We start from the raw sequence: 19,926 nt of genomic DNA on the forward strand, positions 1-19,926 counted from the left end.
GAGGATGGGTGCCATGATTGAACCCTGTGGGACCCCGCAGGTGAGGTTGGCTTGCTGGGAGGAGAAGTTGGCTAGACTCACCGAGTAGGTTCTATTGTTTAGGTAGGATCTGAACCAGGAGAGGGCGGTGTTGGTGATGCAACCCCCTGTTGGAGGTGGTCAGTGAGGATGGAGTGGTCCACTGTGTCAAATGCTGCACTCAGGTCGAGGAGGACCAGCACAGCACATTTCCCAGTGTCCACGGTGAGGAGAAGGTCATTGAGGACCTTCAGGAGGGCTGACTCAGTGCTGTGTCCTGCCCTAAACCCCGACTGGAATTTCTCCAGGATGTTGTTCCTCTTGAGGTAGGGCATCAGCTGACTGAGGACAGCCTTTTCCAGGATTTTTGATAGAAAAGGCAGTTTGGAAATGGGCCGGTAATTACTGAGGAGGGTGGGGTCTAAGCTGGGTTTCTTGAGGAGAGGTTGAACCACTGCGTGTTTGAGGCAGGATGGAACGGTACCAGTAGCCAGGGAGTTATTGACAATGCCAAGGATGTGAGGACCCACGGTGTCAAAAACCTCCTTGAGGAGGGGGGCAGGGATGGGGTCCAGGGGGGATGAAGCTGGCCTCAGTGAAGAGACGATCTCAGAGAGGGAAGAGAGAGTAATGGGCTCAAAACTGGCGAGGGTGAATGAGCATCCCTGAGTGGTGGGTAGGTCCTGTGTGGAATGTGGGATATTTCTTCTGATGGTCTCCACTTTTTCTGAGAAAAAGGACAGAAATTCCTCACACTTAGGGGGGGATGGATCCTGGAGTGGACAGCGGTGGGAGGGGGGTGAACAACAGAATGAATAGTCCGGAATAGAACTCTGGGATTTTGTGTGTTGTTGGCAATTAGAGTAGCAAAGTATTTGTCTCTCTCGTTTTTTACCACTCTCTGGTAAATGATGTTTGGTGTTTGTTGCAAAGAGAGGCAGAGTTTTCTGTCTGTCTCCCTCCCAATCATCACAGGGTAGTCGCTTGCTTTATCCTTGAGACTGTTGTGTGATTCAACATTGCGATGCCTCATCATGAAACTAGTTCCAAACTAGTTCTTCCAAATATACTACTGATCTTTTAAACCTGCCGCAAGCGTAGTGACAAGACATGAGTGTAAACACGCAACGTCAAACGCCTGGTGCCGCTTTGTCATCGTTAGGGAACCGTAAAAAAATTAATAATAATAAAATAAAATACCGATAGCAAACACAGAACGTCCAGAACCTTATCGATACTCCTGGTACTGACCAATCAGGAACCGGTACCAATTAAATACCGGTGCTCAGTACCCATCCCTACGGGCTGAACATAATGATGGTCATAACACGATATGTCTGTCTGAATGTTTATCACCTGTCTGCCTGCCTGCCTGTCTCTGTATGTTTCTCACCAGTCTGTCTGCCTCTTTGTCTCTCAGTGAGGATGGCCCTCTGTGCGGTGAGACTCCTGCAGACCAGCAGACTGAGGATGAGGAGGAGCTCAACTCTTCATCCAGTGGGAAGAAGATGAAAGGTGTGATCTTCATCTAATACCTTTTTTACATGAAAAGTCCCACTAGTACACGTTTTTTTTTTTACCCCAGCTAAGCACCATGGGGTAACAGCAGCAGCATCGCCTTTTAAACTTTTAGATTGCACTCTCAACCCATTAAGTTTCTCCATGGCTGTGCGCTCTCTGTTCCACCTCCCTTCTCCCTTCTCAAGACGGCTGCCCGGGGCTAGCGTCAGGCCAGCCAAAACAAAATAAAAACTTCTGGTTAAAACTTTCAAAATAATGTCATTTAAACAAGTAAATAGTAAGCGCTGCAGTGAAAGTCGTCTCATCCGTGAGACGCTTTTCTTTATTTTTTCTGTCTGCATATAACGTCAATGTAAAGTAATTAACTGCTAACACGTTCACTGCCAATGACGTGTTGATACGTCAAAAAAAATCCAACGGTTGACTGCCAATGACGTGTTGATACGTCAAAATAAAAAAATAAAAAAATTTGACGGTGGGACGTTGATCTAACCCTTTTACATCTCTTATATAAATATTGAAGCCACCGAACGTGTACAACCCATTCCACTGACCCACTAAGTGGCGACAGTGCTCTCCAGACTAGAAAAAGCCGAGCCAAAACTGCAGGGGAACACGCGATGAAACCATTCTCATACTGTAAAATGGATTGGCGAAAACGCTTTCGCTTTCGCGCTGATTGCTGGCGGTGGGGGATTGCAAATTTGCATAATAGATTATGGGTGCAACACACTTTGAAACACGCAGCATAAATAAGACCAGAATCGCAAAAGAAACCCCGTTTCTTGGGGTTTCTCAACCGAAACCCCAAGAAACGAGCGAGCCCATCCTCGCCCAGCGGCCGCCAGCAGACAGGAGCAGCAGCAGCAGCAGCAGCAGAAACGAGCTTGTGACACGCCCGCTGCAGCCAAGAAGAACACACACGGAGGGAGGAGTTTGAAGTAGAGGGGGGTTTCCTGCTGTTATGGAGGAAATTACTGTTCAAAACTATTGTTTAGATGTCTGACGTCTTACTGATGCCAAAAATGAATGGTTAAAGTGACTGTTCTATCGAATTTCACAAAAAGCTATTTATCTCAGCTTAAATTTTCAGACGCTGAAACCATGCTGTATTCAAGTGCTAATGCCTACATAACTACTAACTCTACAAACTAACTCTTTTAGACAGAGAAAGCACACATTCTATTAGTTCTTTTGAGATATTTTGTGTTCACAAAATCTTAGCAGAAAAGAATCCTCGGGTCTTGAAAGATGAGCCAGAATCCTCAAAAAAACCCTCTGGCAGAAGCTACCTACAGTAAAAAAAAAAATGGCTGGCAGTGAATGTGTTAAGAAAGTATAATTTCAGCCTGTGGGAATCCGCAACTTCCACAAAGGCCTTTAAAATTGTAGCCTACATGGGACATATCAAATTGATTGATACATTATTTATGTTAAACATTTAGTAACCCAAAATGCATGCGTCAGCATAAGTGCTGGTCGAATCCCCTACCCACAATGCTTGGTCACTGTGGTCAATGTCAAAAGTGGGGTTTTGATAGGTATCAAAACAGGGTAAGTGCAGCTATGCCCTATTGGCAGCAATCAAAACCCTACTTTCACTGTTACGGCTTTCCGATTTTATTCAATTAAAACTTATGGGTCATGATTTAAGTTGTCCTTCTGGCACTGAGAAGATCTCACTGAGACCATTCAATTGATAATATACTCATATTCATCCAAAATTGCTTTCTCTCTGGCTGCAAGCCCTTAGTATGAGAACATTATTAAACATATCTCTCTCTCTCTCTCTCTCTAGGTAAAGTGATCCAGAAGGAGAAGCAACAGTCGGTGACCTCTGACCCCTGCCCCCCCAGCAGCCTGAGTGCAGAGGAGCTGGAGGAGGAGCAGGAGAAGGTCAGTCTGTCTGGACAGGGAGGGGACTGTTATGGTACCAGCACCACTCAACTCTCCTTTAGCAGCACCACTTGGTTTTCCACTGCAGATAGTGTGCCCCCCCACAACTGGTCGTCATAGCGATGATGCATGAAACTGCAACGATGTAATCTTCAACACGACACACAGCTAAACTGGAAGGTATCACTCAGAGGAATGTCTGGACCGCATTTGTTTTGCGGGTTGCCGTTTAATAGTAGTACAAATTACAAGTACAGTAGTACAATTGCAGTAGAAAAAAGTAGGCAGTGTAAAAAATTGCAGCTGCCACAATAGCATGGCTATTTAAATACGGCAGGTTTGTGCAGGATGTCCCGTGTCGCACAATGATGATGCTTCTCTCTGACCTAATCTGGGAACCCAACCGTAAAAAAAATAAATCTCTAACAACCTCTGGGGGCAGGCTCGTTTGAAGCCATGAATAACCGGAAGTCAAGGGGCTCCGGTCGGCAGCGGAAGAAAATCCCTTTCCGCTCCCTGTAAGCTCTGCCATTGGCTCTGACTGACCGGCTCTGACCATTTATGGATTTCTTTTCCGCTCCTTGCGTGTTGCTCTAAATCCCTCCGTTGCTATCTATGAAACAACAACAACAATGCTAGCTCGTTGCTACCGGTTGCTACACACTGAAAAGGGTAAGTTTTACTACACACCGGTTGACTCTTAGTCACGTCCACTCCATTTTCATTGGGTAAAGTGCAGCATGCGAGCCTGCCCCCCTGTTATTGAGCTTTTCACTGAGCTTGCTGACAGATTTTCAATGGAAGTTGAAAGTCTGTCTCGAAAGATTACTCTGACCAATCAGCAGGCTGCAGTGTTTTCACCTCACATTTTGGTATCGCCTCAGCTTGCTTGGAACCTCAATGGAGGTGCTACCACAAATTATACCAGGTGATGTGGTATCTGGTACCTCCACTTGCCCAATGGAAAACCAAACGAGGAGAGTAGACTCGAGTTGAGCCAGTAACATGCAGTGGAAAAGCAAATTTAGACTGCGGTCACTAACAGAATCTGGATTGAACTGTTTAACACTCTTTCCCCCCCTTCTCTCTCTCTGTCCCCCTGCCCCCCCCCCCCCCCCCCCCTCCTCTCTCTGCCTCCCTCCCTCCACAGGTGCGCTCCCTGCAGGAGCGTATCCAGTGCGCAGCTGCCTGCACCTCTCTCCTCCCTCTGGGCAGAGACCGGCTGTACCGCCGCTACTGGCTTCTCCCCTCTGCCGGCGCACTATTCGTGGAGGAGGATGGCTTCGGCCTGACTGAAGACATGCTGAAGCCCCGCCCTGTCGGGGAGGAGGGGGTGGGGTCCGAGGAGGAGGGGGCGGAGCCTGACGCAGAGGGGTAGGTCATTTAAACTGGTTTTATGCTTACGCGAAATCGCCTGCACCGAGGGGTCGCCGCAGCTGGGCGTCCTATCGGTGCAGCTCGGCGGAGGGGGCCGTGCAGCTCCTCGAAAATGTGACTCTGCGGCGTCAACGTGGACGTGACCAGCACGAGAGCTGTGATTGGCCGTTCCCTTGGGCCGCGCACATATCCGCTGACGTAGTTGTTGTGAGGAATGAAGAAATGCCATTTCCTCATTTAACAGTGCTTGTCCCTCATCTAGCAAAGCCTTCTGCAGGCTCACCGGAATGAGTTTTGAAATGGAGTAAATAACATGTCCCCCCACCGACATGATTGCAAGTTCTTGGTAAACGACATGATAACGTCATATGGAAAACACGCAATAGGGGACATTCACACCAAAAGCGTTTTTGGAGCTGCCAGCACCTTTCTGCAATTAATTCTCTATGTAAGGACGTGCTAAACGTGCCCCTCTTTCAAGGAACGCACCTGGCGTTTAGCGCTGGTGCCATCTTTTGTTTTTGGAGGAGCGCTATGGGCGTTTTTAAGGTGAAAAAGTTGAACATTTGGAGGAAAAGCGTGCTGCTCGTCTTTTCCACTCCTACCTTTTCTCCTCCCAGAGGGATCCTCAACCTCCGCTGCTGCCAGAATTGGCAATAATCTGGCTTTCATGTTGACAGTCAACAACATCAGACAAAACTAGCTGGCTACCGTCCGTTTAGTCGTCGTCTTCTGATCTGTACTGCACGCGACTGCAGGGGAAAACAAAAGGAAGCACACAAAAAACGCTCCGTGCACTGTGTTTTGTGCACAATGGAAGCGCTCTCGACATGATTTCCATAGCGTTCTAACTGAAAAAAGCGATTTGGGTGTGAACGCCGCCATAGTGTACCACAAGCCACCTAGTGTTTTGGACATGTACTGCAGCCAACGCGCCGAGTTACGTTCGAGTATGCACAGTCTCACTGTCGCCACTAGTCGCCGGCAAGGCTCCAAGTCGAGGCTGCGCAGAACCCTGTCAGCGCCTTTAAGGGTCACATCTGGGAGTTGGTACTGCACCATTGACAAACAGTATTCATTATAAACTTAATTTGCATAGTAATTGTTTAAATCCAACATTGCAAAATTATTTAGCACTTCAAATCAAATCAAACATAAAGCTAATGAAATAAAAAATGTATATATGTAAAAAACTAGAAAGCCACTCGGAGAGTGCAGACCTCTGGCAAGGTTTGTGCTATTATTGCTTGTTCGTTAGTCGGATCCGCTCCATAATGGGAATGAGAATAGAAGGTAAAAACAATATTAATTGTAACAATAATAGGATAAAAAACAACAAATCAAAGCAACTGTGAAAATTTTGCAGAGAATCCATCAGTTAACACGTTCACTGCCGTGGATATCGATATCATTTTTTTTTGACGGTGGGACGTCGATCAACCCCTTTTACATCTCCTATTAAAATATGGGAGGTATTGAATGTGTATAATCTATTTTACCGACCCACTAAGTGGCGACAGTGCTCTCCAGACGAGAGAAAGCCAAGAAAAAACAGCCGCGTGAGGAAGCCAATCTCATGAAAATGGATTGGCGAAAACGCTTTCGCTTTCGCGCAGGGAGCTGGCGGTGGGGGATTGCAAATTTGCATAATAGATTATGGGTGCAACACACTTTGAAACACGCAGCATAAATAAGACCAGAATCGCAAAAGCTTCATCAAAGCTCTCAACCGAAACCCCAAGAAACGAGCGAGCCCATCCAGACTCGCCCGACGAGGGGCAGCCAGGCAGCACAGACAGCAACTCGCTTGTCACACACCCGCTGCAGCCACGGAGGGAAGAGGAGAACACACACGGAGGGAGGAGTTTGAAGGAGAGGGGGGTTTCCTGCTGTTATGGAGGAAATTACTGTTCAAAACTATTGTTTAGATGTCTGACGTCTTACTGATGCCAAAAATAAATGGTTAAAGTGACTGTTCTATCGAATTTCACAAAAAGCCATTTATCTCAGCTTAAATTTTCAGACGCTGAAACCATGCTGCTAATGCCTACATAACTACTAACTCTACAAACTAACTCTTTTAGACAGAGAAAGCACACATTCTATTAGTTATTTTGAGATATTTTGTGTTCACAAAATACTAGCAGAAAATAATCCTCGGCTCTTGAAAGATGAGCCAGAATCCTCAAAAAAAAACCTTGGCAGAAGCTACCTACGGTAAAAAAAAAAAAACTGGTGGCAGTGAATGTGTTAAAATATAAATAAATAAATATTATATATATATATATATATATATATATATATATTTATATATACCGTAAATTCCGCACTATAAGCCGCACCGGACTATAAGCCGCAGCAGCAAAATGGACTGTTTTTTACATATATAAGCCGCACCGGACTATAAGCCGTGTTTTAATGTTTTTTTTTGTTTTTTTTTTTTGTTTTTGTTTTTGTGTTTTAATGTTTAATTACCATATGTAAGGGTTCGTGCACAGAGGGGATTGTCGGGAAAGAGATGGCTGTTTGAGGAAGCTCCCATTTATTAACATTTCAACAAAACAACATAACACAACACCACCTGTGTTTTTTTTTACAGTGTCCGCGGTGTGGTGAAAAGAGGGCAAGAGAGGAAATTAAAACAGAAGTGGATTTATAGTTAGAAAGAGTGCTAAAGAAGAGAGAATTCATTTTTTTTTTTTTTTTTTTGGCTGAAAAAATCCATAGATAAGCCGCACCGTTATATAAGCCGCAGGGGCCAAAAAAGGCCAAAAAACGGGGGAAAAGCCGCGGCTTATAGTCCGGAATTTACGGTATATATATATTGGATACCGCGATGCATGAGCAACTAAGCCTGTGACGTCCACCCTAAAAAGGTCTATTAACGCAGTCTTCCTCTCCCCGCTCAGTGCCAGCTTTAGCCCCACCCCCAGCCCTGGTCCCATCCCCCCAGTGGAGCGGCCCAATCAGTGGTCTTTCTTCAGCTCGGGGGCAGAGCTGGAGCAGCTGCTGGAGGCGCTGAACTCCCGTGGACACCGAGAGAACGGCCTGAAGGAGACGCTGCTGCAGGAGAGAGAGCGCCTGCTGCTGCTGCTCGACGACTCTGCACGCAGCAGATTCCACACAGGTAAACAACATCACTACAGTTAAACAACACACAGGTAAACAATAACACAGATTCCACACAAGTAAACAATAATGCAGATACCACACAGACAATACCGATACTGGTACTAGGGCTGTCCCGACGCGTCGGCTTAGTCGACGTCATACGTAAATGCGTCTGCTTGCATAATGTGCGTCGATGCGTCGGAATTAAGTGAAGAAAAGATCATTAATACACTAGATAGCTCCGTTCCAATATAAGATTTAAAAATAAATGTTTTTAATGGCTTCTGTGTGCGTTAGACTTGTGTACAATGGCTTCTATTTCGGGGGAAATCCGACCGGAAATCATACTGTTGTTGTCAGCTAGCGGAAGCGGCTAGTGAAGTTGGCTCCGTCTATCACACGGTTTTGTTATTGATTTGTTATCGGGTGTCCTGTTGATGGGCAGCAGACCGTACCAAGTCAGTCCTGTTTTAACGCACTTTTTGATCACGCATATTAGGATTATCAACACGTGGAACGCGTTTGCTAGTCACTTACAGAGATGTAAACTAGTGACCTTTAGGTGACAGTCACCTTTTTCATCCTAAGATAGGATTTCTGAGTGGTGTTATGTCTGCCCTGGTATCTATCACCTTTTTCACTATCAATGACATTGCATCCCTGCACTTAATTAATGTAAGTTAAATAATTTCAATTACTTTAACATTTATTTGCCAGTGATTATCTTAACTCATTGAGTGCCAGCCACTTTTGGAGAACGGACGCTCCCAGTGCCAGAGTTTCAGAGCGTTTTCAGTGATTTCTCGAGGCCCACAGAATATTGTGTGATATTACTATGTAAACACTGAACACGCACAAAGAACGATGAGACTCTATTCTATCATCTGCAAAAAAAAGTTTAATGATCCCATTTTCCGTTCTTTAGTTATGAGCCGGAGAAGATAGCTTGATTCATCCAAAAACAGCAATTTTTTTCTAGAAGCTGAGATAATTGGCCTTTTGTGAAATTAAACATTTCAAGCACATCACTGACTCTGAAGCTAATCTTTTCTAATGTAGTCACACCTCAAAAATAATTTCCTTCAATAAAACAGTGAAGGCCAGGGAATTTTGTTTGGCAGAATAATATTTTTAGCTACAACCAGCAGCGCTGGCCCCTGCGTGCGCTGCTGGTTGCAGCTTCTTGCTGGTCTTGATTTGCTGCTGGTGGGCATCGGATATTCTGGCTTGCGTTTGTCAATCCTGTCCTGCTGCCTGGGTCTGTCTGGGTGTTGCGTGCTGCTCTGCGTGCCCCCCCCCCCCCCCCCCCCCCCGCCCCGCCCCGCCCCGCCTCGCCTCGCCTCAACTGCACACTCCTCCTCCTGTCTGTGGTGGCTCTCTGCTGAGTTTGCTGTGCGCACAGTGAAGGGTGAACATCCAGCTTTTTTACAGCGTTCCGCGTGTGTTTGTCACCGGCTCCTATGCTTCCAGTTGAGAATAATAAACAACTCCACGGTGTGGATGTGCGGATGTGCTGTTGCAACCGACACGGAGCGGCTCAATTGTGGGAGCAGATTGGCTGCTGCAGGCACAGCTGCAGTAACGTGCTTCAGCATATCGATGCATACGGATGCGATGCGATTTCCGTTTCCATAACGACTTCTTCTTTGTTTTTTCCTTGCCTTTCTGTTATGTGGAGAGCACTGTCGCCACCTAAGGGTTCTGTAAAATAGGTTATAGACCTCCAATAGCTACAATAGTTGTACCAGAGATGTATCAGGGATTGATCCACGTCCCACCGTCAAAAAACGCAATTGACGACAATCGTCGTCTTTGGCACTCTACGTCAGTATTTGAATTGACGACAGCTGTCGTCATTGGCATTCAATGAGTTAACTGCATATTACTCCAGTAATACTCCAACATTAATCTGTCAGCAATCCTTTTGAATTTGAGGTTCAGTATATATATTTAAAAAATCGTTAGATTAATCGACTAATTGAAGAAATAGTCGTTTGGGACAGCCCTAACCGGTAACACAAATTCCACACAGGTAAATAATAACGGATACCGCACAGGTAAACAATAACACTGCTACCACACAGGTAAACAATAATACAGGCACCAGTACCACACAGGTACCACAATGCACCTCTGCAGCTCCTCAGCCAATCAGGTGCCTTCTCTGTTCTCTCCACATGTTACAGAGTCGTCCAAATCCGTCCCAGAATGCCTTGCTGCTGAGACTCAGATGGAGACCCGGCTGAGGGACCTGCTGCTGGACATCGAGGACCGCATCCACCAGGGGACTCTGGGGACTCTCAAGGTACACACACACACACACACACACACACACAAACACCAACCACACATACGCACACACACCAACCACACATCCACACACCAAATGTACACACACACACTCACCGTGAAACCCGAGGACTGTCTACCAAGGAACAGGAGGCAGTTCACGTTGCACTAACCTGTCTGCCTGCCTGTCTGTTTCTCTGTCTGCCTGTCTGTCCAGGTGATGGAGAGACAGGTGTGGCGGTCGGCATTGGAAGCGCGGAACTACGAGCTGCTTTGTTCTGACGGACGAGAGAATGGAGGGATGAACGGACGATTGGAGAGCATGGAGCTAGACTCCGCCCATTTGAGAGCCAGAGACAGGTAGGAGAAACAGAATGCCTGGTAGAGAGAGGTGGGGAGAGACGTACAGGTAGGAGAGAGACTGGTACGGAGGGTCTGACCATGGTGTTCAGCAGGATCCTGCTGCAATTTAATTATACCGTAAATAAAACAATATCCATGTTGTAAAACACAAACAGGCAATGTATATTTTTAAGAACAAAGTAAATACTAATAACTATGTTTCCCACAGGATTTGGAGAGATTGTGGTGGGTAGACCTTGCTTGGACCCTGTTGGGGGGTTCGGGGGGCCATGCCCCCTGTAAGAAAAATGTGTACATTTTAAACTAAAATGCATGAATCTGGTTAACTTTGAGAACCAATTTAAGAGGCTAGATCAGGGGTGGGCAATTATTTTTCATTGGGGGGAACATGAGAAACCCAGATTGTTGCTGGGGGCCGAACAAATATTGTCATGCCGTAACCCAGGAACTTTGATGATAGAAAGGACCACAAAAAAATGTCCTCGCTACCAGAGGGCCAGATTTTGCTGAGGGTTGGGGGCCAAACGGCGCCGGGGCGGACAAATGTTGGGCATTTGAAGTCAGGTTTAGAGGAATAACTCATTTTAAATTAACAGTTGTGATGTCATTATTCAGTCTTAAACACCAATATTTGATCCTTTTCTCACTCACTCCTATGTCACCACTTGCTCTTCCTGCAGGGCTTGAAATTAACTTTTTTGACCACCTGCCAATATGGCTGCTAGAAGTTACCAGCCAATTAGAATTTCCACTAGCCAAAATGTTTTTCTAGAAATAAACCAGAATATGAGTGGGTTAATTTAAGCATAAGTATCAGTAAGTGGCCCGGGATTCTCAAAGCCTGTGTTGAGGGTCACACAAGAACAAAAATGCACTCTTGAAGCTAAATAAATCCAAAACCAACAAGTTAATTATTTACAGTTTTACTTACCGTAATTGTAGAACAGTCATTTCTTACACATGAGATTACTTTTAGCCTTTTAGTCATAAAGATTATTGAAAGATATTCCATATTCCAGACTGAAATGTTATAACAGAAGTGGAGTATTGGCCAGAATGACATGAACATTTGGACACACAGCGGGTATCTTGTATGTTGCGTTCAGGTCCACTGTAAAACATTTTTTTTTTTTTTTTTTTTTTTTAACTGTATAAAGTAACCGGTAGGCCAGAGGCCAGTAGGCGGAGAAATAGCCGGCTGCCGGGGCTTGGGGAACTCCCTGCTACTCCCATAAGCTTGTGTAAACCACATACCTTATTTCATGCATTTAACCAAAATCCCCATTCTAAAATACCATAGCCTTTCCCCCTAAGAACCAACGTGCCAGCGATTTCTAGTTAAAGCCCCCCTCCAGCCAGTTTTCAGCCTGTGTAAATCCTGGGTGTACAGTGGAAATGCAAAGCTGCGCGCGCCGCAATAAACTACATCACCAGTCATCATTTGTGCCAAAGATCGTCTATTGGTAAGAACTGAAGGCTTATACCTTGTTCCACTGCAACATCATGGCTGGAGCACTGTTGTCCAAAAAGGATAAGAGCCTCGCTCCTGCCTCCAATATACGATCTTTGTCTCCATTCCAGGCAGTAGACCGGAAACAGTATGGCTGCCTCTACAGTGTTTCCCATAGGATTTTGAGTATTTGTGGTGGGGGACCGCAGACCCCCTAGGGGGGCGCGGGGGCATGCCCCCCCCATGAGATTTTTTTAAACATTTTAAAGTAAAATGCATGAATTTGGTGTACTTTGAGAAAGCTTAACTCATTGAGTGCCAATGACGACTTTAGTCGTCAATTGCTTTAGTAACGTTGAGTGCCAAAGACGACTAAAGTCGTCAATAGACCCTTCTCACGGGGGCCATTTTGTGTCGAGAAGCCAGGGTAAACACAGGTGCAAGCAAAACACTAATGAGGGTTTCCAAATCCCAATCATGGAAGTTGGAAACCCTCATTAGTGTTTTGCTTGCACCTGTGTTTACCCTGGCTTCTCGACACAAAATGGCCCCCGTGAGAAGGGTCTATTGCGTTTTTATCCATCTCCTGTGAAAGTATGGTGGCTGTTGAATGTGTAAAAGCTATTTTAGGGACCCATTAGGTGGCGACAGTGCTCTCCAGATTAGAGAAAGGCCAGGAGAAAAGAGAGAAGAAGTCATGAGGAAACGGAAATCGCATCGATCGATATGCATGAAGCATAACGTTAGCTGTGCCTGTGAACAGCAGTCAATCTGCTGCCACAGCCCCTCCGTCTCCGCTGCAATAGCCCCTCCATATGATTTAGTTGGCGACACCAGCGTCTTTCTGAAAAGTTACATTATTCTCAGCTGGGAGCTGGCGACACGATGTGAAAAAGCGGGGGGATGCAGCGCACTTTTCAGTGCAGAGTCAGAGCAAAAGCAGAGCGAGAGCAAACGCAGCAGCCCAGAGACACTCCCGAGGAGGAGGAGGAGGGGGGTGGGGCACGCAGGGCAGCAGAAAGCCCAGAAAGCCCAGAATCGGACGCAGCTTCACAGCTCACAACTGAAACCCCAGAAACGAGCGAGCCCGATCCACACTGCCCCGACGAGCAGCCGCCATCCAGGCAGCAGACTCGCCTGACACAAGCAGCACTCAGAGCGAGCAGCAACATCATGACACACCCACGGAGGAGGAGTTTGCAGTAGAGGGGGGGTGGGGGTGCTGTTATATTGAAGGAAATTACTGTTCAGATGTTTCAGGTCAGAAAATATTAGTTTCAGAGTCAGTGATTTGCTTGAAATGCTATATTTCACAAAAGGCTCAATATCTCAGCTTCTAGATGGAAACGCCAATTTTTTCTGTTTTTGACCTATCTTCTCCGGCTGATAAGTAAAGAACGGAAAATGATATCAATAAACTTTTTTTTGCTGCTGATACAATAGAGTCTCATCGTTCTTTGTGCGTGTTCGGTGTTTACATAGTAATATCACACAATATTCTGTGGGCCTCGAGAAATCACTGAAAACGCTCTGAAACTCTGGCACTGTCCGTTCTCCAAAAGTGGCTGGCACTCAATGAGTTAAATTAAAAGGCTAGATCTAAGTAAGAACATGTCATCATTACTGTGCTGTGGGTTTACAATGACAAACTAAATTTCTCCCTATAGGTCAGGGATACTCAACTTGCTTTGCCACTTTCGTGAAATGATAGAAGGCGAGGGGCCAGTTAATAAACAAACAATATACATTTTTCTGTAGCGGATTGTAGGTTTTTGGGGTGTCAGCCGGAGTTTAGGCTGACAATGTTGTGCACACCTGATAGTTAGTTAGGTTAAGTTAGTTAGGTTAAGTACATACATAAGTGCCTGGGTAGCGAGCAGATGGCGGTATTTGACAATTTAGCAGCTAAATCATAGATTATTGAAAGATATTCCATATTCCAGACTGAAATGCTATAACAGAAGTATTGGCCAGAATGACATGAACATTTATTGGACACTTATTCAGCGGATATCTTGCATGTTGCGTTCAGGTGCACTGTAAAAAAAAAAAAAAAAAAAATTTTTTTTTTTGGTCAACATAATTTTGTGGCGGTCCAAATATTATTGTGGCGGCCCGCCACAAGTTCCTTTATGTATGGGAAACACTGCTCTATCTCTGCAAAATGTTGGTCTAAAAGCCACAATATTGTTATAAATATCAGCAGCCAGCCAACAGATATCAAAGCTGGTGTCTTATATGGAAAAGATATGGAAAGAGCGTAACTCGAACTCGTTAAAAGTGACTATCGCGGCCATTTTGAGCCTGGTGAACACTTACTTAGCAAACACGCTAACACCAAGCTAACGGCAGATGGTATTTACTGTAGTACTAAATATTGTATTTGTCTATGACACGTCACTTGTTAGTCTGATGTCAGCACCCATTTTTAGCGTGAGACAATTTTTATGACTTTGAGCCCAAAATAAGGTTATTTGTCAACAAAATACACTGGTGAACACTGACTAATTAGGAGAACAGAGAAAAACACAGTTACACATGAAATATCTTAAAAATGACAAAACTGACTGGAGGGGGGCTTTAAGCCTACAAAAATATGTCATCCCTGTGGCACTCTATACAGTCCACTATAAAATACCCAAAATGCACTGCGATTTCTAGTGAACGGCTACATTTTGTACCACAATGCAATGCGGTTATGTTTAACACATTGACTGCCAGCCGTTTTTTTCTTGCTGTAGGTAGCTTCTGCCAAGCCGTTTTTTTGAGGATTGTGGCTCATTTTACAAGAGCCGAGGATTATTTTCTGCTTGGAGTTTGTGAACATACAATATCTCAAAAGTACTAATAGAATGTGTACTTTCTCTGTCTAAAAGAGTTAGTTTGTAGAGTTAGTAGTTATGTAAGCATTAGCAGTTGAATACAGCATGGTTTTAGCGTGAGAAAAAATATTCAGAGATAAACGGCTTTTTGTGAAATTCGATAGAACTGTCACTTTAACCATTCATTTTTGGCATCAGTAAGACCTAAACAATAGTTTGAACAGTAATTTCCTCCATAACAGCAGTAAACTTCCCTCTGCTCAACTCCTCCCTCCTGTGGGCGTTCTTTTTTGCTGCAGCGCCATGTCACAAGCACTTTCCTACCTTTGCAAATGCACTTTCTCATACTCTCGACCTCTCAAATAAATTTCTGAATAGAAATTAAATTACTCTAAATTATAGCGAAAAAGAAACAAAAAAGAATGGGTTGAAAATCCCATTCTAAAAGCCTTTTAGAATGGGATTTGTTTCCAATTTGGTGTCGGACTAGGGGGCAGTCCCCGCTTGTCACCATTGCTTTGCTGCTGCTGTGCGGGTGTGTGCCTGTCTGTGCGGCTGCTCTTTGAGGAAGTCTGGTTGGACTCGCTCGCGTCTTGGAGTTTTGGTTGAGGGCTTTGATGAAGCTTTTGCGATTCTGGTCATATTATGCTGCGTGTTTCAAAGTGTGTCCCACCCACAATCCACTATGCAAATCTGCAATCCCGCACCGCCAGCAATCAGCGCGAAAATGAAAGCGCCTTCGCCAATCCACCTTCATGAGAATGGCTTCAGTCACACTGCTTTTTGCTTGCCTTCCTCCTTCCTTGTCGCCACTTAGTGGGTCGGTGGAATGGGTTGTACACGTTGTACACGTCCAATACCTATATAAGAGATGTAAAAGGCTTAGATGCACAACCTACCGTCAAAAAAAAAAAAACGATTTTTTTGACGAGTACACTCGTCGCTGGCAGTTAACAGCTGGATTGTGTTTGACGAGTACACTCGTCGCTGGCAATCAAGGTGTTAACAAAGGAGAAGAAGAGTGAGGTAGTGTCCGAAACGGGTTTGAGCGTTCCCCATATAGTTCACTATATGATAAACACTACAGTTCACTATATGATAAACACTACAGGGGGAATACTGAGTGAGTGAATGAGTGAACTATTCCAAACACGGCTCCTGTGTCTCCGTCAGTCTCTCTCTCTCTCCCTCCCTCTCTCTGTCAGTCCCCATCTCTCTCTCTCTCCCTCAGTCAGTCTGTGTCTCTCCTTCTCTCTGTCAGTCCCTGTGTCTCTCACTCTCAGTCAGTCCCTGTGTGTCTCTCTCTCTCCAGGCTTGCTGATATAAAGGCAGACAGTGTGTGTGTGAGTGGCAGTGGGACGCCCCAGGCGGTGAGCAACACGGTACGCAGCCTGGCCCACGCCCTGGTCCACATCGAGCAAGGCATCGAGAGGAGGTTCCTCAAGACTCCTCTGGGTCGGTCTGCCTGTCTGTCTGTCTGCCTGTCTGTCCACTCTGTATGCCTCTGTCTGTCCACTCTGTCGGTGTCTCTGTCCACTCTGTCTGTCTCTAGCCGCTTTCAGGCATGCCTTGGAACTCTGGAGTTATCTAGAGGGTACCCGGGTGGCGGTTTATGTATGAACACATTTTGGTGAGCTATGCGCGCTCCCGCGACCCTCCTACAATCCGGCTCTGAGACAAGGCTCCTACCTAGTCACATGGGTGGATTGTTCCCTCTCCCCTCCAGAGCTCCGTGAAGTAGCCAGCTCAGTGAGTGGGATGAGGTGGGGGAGAGAGACAGAAAGCCAGCGTGACAGATTATTATTATTATATAAATAGTCGATGTGAATGAGCGAGCGAAAAAAAACATGCAGTTTCAGTTTTTCCAAATGAAGCTCGAACCTGCTCCGTGTATGTCAGCTTTGATCTTATTTTATTTCTGCATAGCTTCGCACAGCACACACATTTAAAATAGAGCATTTTGGACACGAGGGTCGTCCTGCTTCCCAGTATTGGACATCGCTAGGTAGGGTATCTGGATCTGGTTGCGTTCATGCCTTTTACACAGCGTTTGTGAAGATTCACATGCAGAACCGCAAATTCCAAGTAGCGTCAAGTCAGGCAGTATAAAACGGAAACTTCCGGGTACAACCGCAATAATATAAAAATCGTAATAATGGCAATTAAATAAAGTAAATGCACGTGTAATGTTTTTGTGTGCGTGTGATCCGAAAGATACAGAACAGAGATAAACTGGAAGAATATCTGCTCCCTTCGAAAAGTCAATTTTAACCCGTAGTGAATCGACCGTTCTGATTTTTTGTTACTAAGTAATACAACATTGATTTTATTTTGAAGGTAAAAACGTCTAGCTTCCTGTATTCTGTATAATTCTAGTAGGCTTGATGCATTTTAGGACTGAACATAGAGACAGTCGGCATGTGTGGGGAACGCCCACAAAATGTTATACGGCTGGTGGGCGAGTGGGGTAAAACCCCCCATATATCTCAATGGACTGACTCACCAAAGGTCGGTGCTGCGGCTCTAAACTACAGGTTTGGGGAACCGAGCAGAACACAAGACGTCTGTTCAGATGTGCGTTTACTATGGTGGTCAAATCGCCGATTGTGTCTGCCTGGGCTGGGCTAGCAGCTAAATTCTAACTTTGCTGAATGGATAGAATGGGGGATTTACCCCACCCTGACCACGCCCCCAGCCAGGCTGAGCCAGCTAACCCAGCGTCTATGACGAGACATCGCCTCAACCTATAGCAAAGACGTGTTTTCTTTGTAGCGCTTGAGACTCGAGGAAATCGATGCATCTGGTCGTGAGTTCTAGGGTTGTTTAATTAATTAACGTTATGTGCAAACGATTATATGCCGTGAACGTTAGGCAGTTATCGCCCATTATGTATTTTTAGCAACTTGTTTTCAGACTCTGCATGTCATGATAGTTTGTTGAATGTCAATGCGATTCACTTGAAGCTATGCTCAGACAGTGAAGTGCAGCTGTGTGGTCAGTTTTCACAACTCCCTATTGTGTGGTCATGCCCAAATTCCCCCCACCCCCGCCCCCTCTCTACTTTACACCCGGAAGTGCAACACATGTATGAAAGCAACATGCCTCATGTCTGAAAGGGTACACTTCACGTATCGCCGTATAGGTCAGGGTTGCTTGCCCTGAGCCTGACCCGGAGTTCATGCCTGAAAGTGGCTTCTCTGTCCACTCTGTCCGTTTGTCTGTCCACTCTGCCTCGTGTGTACCCATAGAACCCATTCTCATTCAGATATCTTGAAGTGAGAGGTCAAGAGACCCCTTTGAAATTTAGCCTCACTTTGGAACGTTATTATTTAGCCCCCTTCCTGACAAGGCAAGCTAGCATGACATGGGGTTTGGGACCCCAGACTGCAGCACTGTGGGCTCTTGCTGTGGTTTCTGCTTTGTAGCTGTCAATCAACTAACTCCTCCTCCCTCCTCCAGGTGATGAAGACTCAAAGAAAGACCAGAAGACCAAGAAGAACAAGAAGAAAGATGACGACCAGGCCAGCGAGGGTGAGTGAGAGTTTGTGTCTGTGTTGTCTGCCTGGGTGCGCTTGTTTAATGTCCCTGGTTCATGTGACAGGTGACACTGGTCAGTGACAGTGTGGAGTCTACTGCTGTGCAGCTGTAATAAACCAAACTAGAGATGTCAACCAAATGAATAACCGTTTAACCGATAACCGACCATTTAAACATTAACCGATTAGTACTATCAGATAATCAGTAAAAAAAAACGTGTTTACTTTAGCCCAAGTAGGGGCGGCTGTGGCTCAGGAGGTAGAGCAGGTCGTCCACTAATCAGAAGGTTGTTGGTTCCAACAGTCTGCATTTCAAAGTGTTCTTGGGTAAGACACTGAACCCCAAATTGCTCCCGATGGCTGTGCCAGCACCCTGCGTGGCAGCTTGCCGCCGTCGGTGTGTGAATGGGTGAATGTAGGCACATTATAAAGCGCTTTGGATAAAAGTGCTATATACAGTAAATGCAGTCCAAGTAATCTATCTATCTTCTATATACCGTAAATTCCGGACTATAAGACGCACCGGTCTATAAGCCGCGGGACCAAAATTGACTATTTTTTTCTTCTATAAGCCGCACCGGTCTATAAGCCGCGGGTGTTTTGATGTTTAATTACCATATGAAAGGGTTCGTGCACAGAGAGGAATGTCGGGAAAGCGATGGCTGTTTGGGGAAGCTCCCATTTATTAACATTTCAACAAAACAAAACAAAAGTCAGGTCACTAATCCCCAGACAAAATCACACAACAATAGGCTATATGTGCAGCAAACCTGTAACCAGAGAAGTCAAGTCACTAATCCTCGTCTTCCTCTTCTTCCTGCGTACTGAAACCACCAAAGTCCTCATCTTCAGTGTCGGAAACGAACAGGTTCAGGGTGGCTTCGTCAACCACTCTCCTCTCTCCTTCATTGTCACTCAAAACCAACAAACTCCTCTTCATCACTGTCGGCATCGAACAGCCTCTGAAGCCTCTGACGGCCCTCAGCGCCAGCTGTGGCGGCGTGATCCTCTTCATCCCGCAGCAGTCCAGCGTTTTGGAACCCGTTGGTGATTGTGGATGTTTTCACACTCCTATAATATTCCGTGCTGAGACAGTTCCTCCTGCTGCACCGTCCAACGCCTCACCATTGACTCATCGATGCCCAGGTTACGCGCGGCTGCTCTGTTTCCCTCTTTTAATGCGAGATTGACTGCTTTCAACTTGAAAGCTGCGCCGTGTGAATTTCTGCGTACCTTCCCCATGGTAAGTGAGAGTGTTGCTTCTACTGCTCGTTCTCATGCTGTCGAGAACGAGCAAAGCTTTTTTTTGGTGAAAGAATCCTCCAGGGCGCTTCTTGTTAACAGTCCGAGTGAGTGGCAGGTCGAACGTCAAAGGCACTTCATCCATATTTATGATCTGCTCCGGTTCGATGGAATATTCCTTGATCTTCCTTTGTGTGAATTCGCCGAAGTTTGTGATTTTCTCCTGGTAGTCGGGGGAGGGAGTTGATGGCCGAGTGGCCGTTTGCTTACCGTAATTACCATATGTAAGTGGTCACGCACA

The 19,926-nt window shown here is 45.6% G+C and overlaps 1 protein-coding gene across 1 annotated transcript in view; it reads left to right on the top strand.

Moving 5' to 3' along the window:
- The window catches only part of baz1a (bromodomain adjacent to zinc finger domain, 1A), a 114,909-nt gene that overhangs the window by 69,099 nt on the left and 25,884 nt on the right, over positions 1-19,926 (top strand). The window contains exons 17-24 of the mRNA XM_083633763.1: positions 1,439-1,533; positions 3,338-3,435; positions 4,586-4,809; positions 7,722-7,939; positions 10,110-10,228; positions 10,430-10,572; positions 16,160-16,302; positions 18,307-18,378. Of these exons, the coding sequence (XP_083489889.1) occupies positions 1,439-1,533; positions 3,338-3,435; positions 4,586-4,809; positions 7,722-7,939; positions 10,110-10,228; positions 10,430-10,572; positions 16,160-16,302; positions 18,307-18,378 (1,112 nt within the window). The remainder of the gene's footprint in view (positions 1-1,438; positions 1,534-3,337; positions 3,436-4,585; positions 4,810-7,721; positions 7,940-10,109; positions 10,229-10,429; positions 10,573-16,159; positions 16,303-18,306; positions 18,379-19,926) is intronic.

Source organism: Poromitra crassiceps (assembly GCF_964638095.1).
Source record: "Poromitra crassiceps genome assembly, chromosome: 3".
Lineage (NCBI taxonomy): Eukaryota > Metazoa > Chordata > Actinopteri > Beryciformes > Melamphaidae > Poromitra > Poromitra crassiceps.